Here is a 2,563-nt window from a genome sequence, read left to right as displayed (position 1 = left end):
ACAAGAGCCAGTCCAGGGGCACTGGCAACGATCTCACTTGGCTTGCCGAGTCTTCTCACGCACAGCACATTTCCAAAGGTCTCTGTCAGTAGTCATCGCCTCGGTGAGGCCCAGTGTTCGAAGGTCTTGCTAGACTTCACAAAATAGTGGATGCAAAGGACATTGCTTGTATGACAATGACTGTGTGTGTGTGTGTGTGTGTGTGTGTGAGATCATCATTGTTTAATGTCTGCTTTCCATGTTGGCATGGGTTGGACAGTTTGACGTGGAGCTGGCTGGCAAGGAGCTGTCCAGACTCCCAGCTGTCTGCTGTGGCATGATTTCAACAGTTATCTGTTGGTTTCTATCTACCAAATCCATTTGCAAGAAGTTGGTCAGCCTGAGGCCCTAGTAAGCATTTGCCTAAAGTGTCACGCAGTGGGACTGCGCCCAGGACCATGTGGTTGAGAAGCAAAGTCACGCTTGTGCCTACAATGTGGTCTTAACCCCTTGGCATTCGGATTACTTTTTCAAATGTGATGCTTATTTATTCACATTGTTTTGTATTAATCTGGATTATCTCATAGCTTAAAAACTTCAATGATTTAATTGTTTTTAGTATGACATTGTAGAGTAGGTGAGAGGAGCCAGATCTGACCAGTATAAATATAAAACAGGTAGAATATTTGGGCCAGGTGTGGTTGGTTTGAATTAATAACAATTGCAACGTGGAAGATGTTTATAAGCCATTTAATAACACAAAAAAAAAAAAAACACTTCAAATTTAATTTGTCAAAATATTTCTGTTGCTCTGAAACCACGACCTGTTCACTGACAAAACTTTGTGCAGATCAAGTCACATGCTATGCAAGTACATCTCTGTAATTCCAAAAGGTTAAATGAATATTTTCCATTTAAGTGTAAAATTATCAACCTTGGTATTTATTCTTTCTGTGCTATGACCAACACCAGATGCTTTGAGTGTAACAAATCTTCATATTTTTACTATCCTCTACTGAATACTGGACACATTTTTGTTTTCTTTATTTCAGATTGGTGAATCCACAGACAACATATAGAACTAAAGAGTGGATAGAAAGAATAATAATTGCAGGTCTGGAGAAACAACCGATGAAACCAACACTATCAGTTAATGGTGAGTTCATTTGGTTGTGTGTGAGAGGGCTGCTTTCAATCTTGCCTCTGTTTTCTTCACTGGCAAGAATCAGTTCCTTATGCACTTAAGTTAATTATTTGAAAAGGTGGATTTCTTATGGTACTTTAGTATATTGGCTTTTTCACTGAATAGAGAAAATATTTAGAATGTGTCACAGGTCCAGTACAAATCCTAGCTTGTAATAATGAAAGAGTGTAAAAATAGCCATACCACATCACCTGTCACAAGGGATGTTCAGATCTTCAGTGGAAGGATTCATCCCCTTATTATCTAATGTCTGTTTTCCAAGCTGGCATGGGTTGGACAGTTTGACAGGCGCTGGTAAGGTATAGTCTTTGACATGATTTCTACAGCTGGATGCGCTTTCTAATGCCAACTACTTTCTAGTGTATTGGGTGCTTTGTCACGAGCACCAATAGGGTTACTAGGTGCCTTGCACAATTAAAAAGCCTTAACTGGGAGGTGGAAAAATAGTATTGAGTGGATGTGGTTTTGTGCCATTTGGGAGATTTAAGGTGTAGAGGGAACAGATGGAGTTGTCTTGCTGTGGAGTAGATACATGCTTACCCCAGTTGGAAAGTAAGATACTGCTAATGTGAGATGATGGGTACAGATGTTGAGACATGCCCTTGAGGGACGTTGGGTATGGGTGAGACTCAATGAGGTGATATAGAAGCTTGGGCTTTTTAGTGGGGTGGATCAGGTGATTGTAGCAAATGGAGAGAAATATAGGAGAGGCTTGCAGGTGAAGGTTGCAGTAGATATACGTGGGCATTATGGTAGCAGGTAAATAAGTTGATGATGGAGAGCAACATAGTGCAGGGAGAAGGCTGGTGGGGCAGATACCCTCGTGGACGAGTATTACCCTAAGGTGGTGGCCAGTACAACCAGCAGTAAACCTGCAGCTTGTTCTTCATGCAGAATGGGAGCCCAAAAGATGCATATTTAGGGACACCAAAGTAGGTCCAGGAGGGAACACCCATTAGTAATTGGAAAAGTTCAATGATGATGCTTTTTATAGGACCCTTCTGAGAATGTGCCTGACTTTACATTTATGACTCCCAGCCATAGTGGACACCGAAAATGGATTGATATTTAGAATTGGTGCATGTTTTTTTAATTAAAAGTACCTGTAATATATGTGTATGTATATATTTTTAATTTTCTTATTTTAGGATCACCATCAAAAATTCTTGAAACAAAATATTATACTGAAACCAAAGTATTAGTAATTCGCAAACCTGGAGTCAATATAATGGATAACTGGACAATAACTCTGGAATAAAAATTGGAGATGAAAGAAAAGGGGAAAGCATTTTTCCTCTTCAAGATTTTTTTTCAAAAATCGTTGTTATATATATATATATATATATATATATATCTTGCGATCAGTAGACAAGGGGCAAG

At 39.4% G+C, this 2,563-nt stretch overlaps 1 protein-coding gene across 1 annotated transcript in view; it reads left to right on the top strand.

Annotated features, from left to right (window-relative positions):
- Window positions 1-2,557, top strand: part of LOC106872213 (neutral alpha-glucosidase AB) — a 60,777-nt gene extending 58,220 nt beyond the window's left edge. Inside the window, exons 22-23 of the mRNA XM_014919122.2 lie at window positions 1,032-1,135; window positions 2,332-2,557. Coding sequence (XP_014774608.1) covers window positions 1,032-1,135; window positions 2,332-2,441 — 214 coding nt within the window. The 3' untranslated portion in view covers window positions 2,442-2,557. The remainder of the gene's footprint in view (window positions 1-1,031; window positions 1,136-2,331) is intronic.
- Window positions 2,558-2,563: the final 6 nt, after the last annotated feature.

Source organism: Octopus bimaculoides, chromosome 6, assembly GCF_001194135.2.
Source record: "Octopus bimaculoides isolate UCB-OBI-ISO-001 chromosome 6, ASM119413v2, whole genome shotgun sequence".
NCBI classification, from domain to species: domain Eukaryota; kingdom Metazoa; phylum Mollusca; class Cephalopoda; order Octopoda; family Octopodidae; genus Octopus; species Octopus bimaculoides.
Note: the sequence above shows the minus strand (reverse complement) of the source record. Positions and strands in the feature narration are given on the sequence as shown.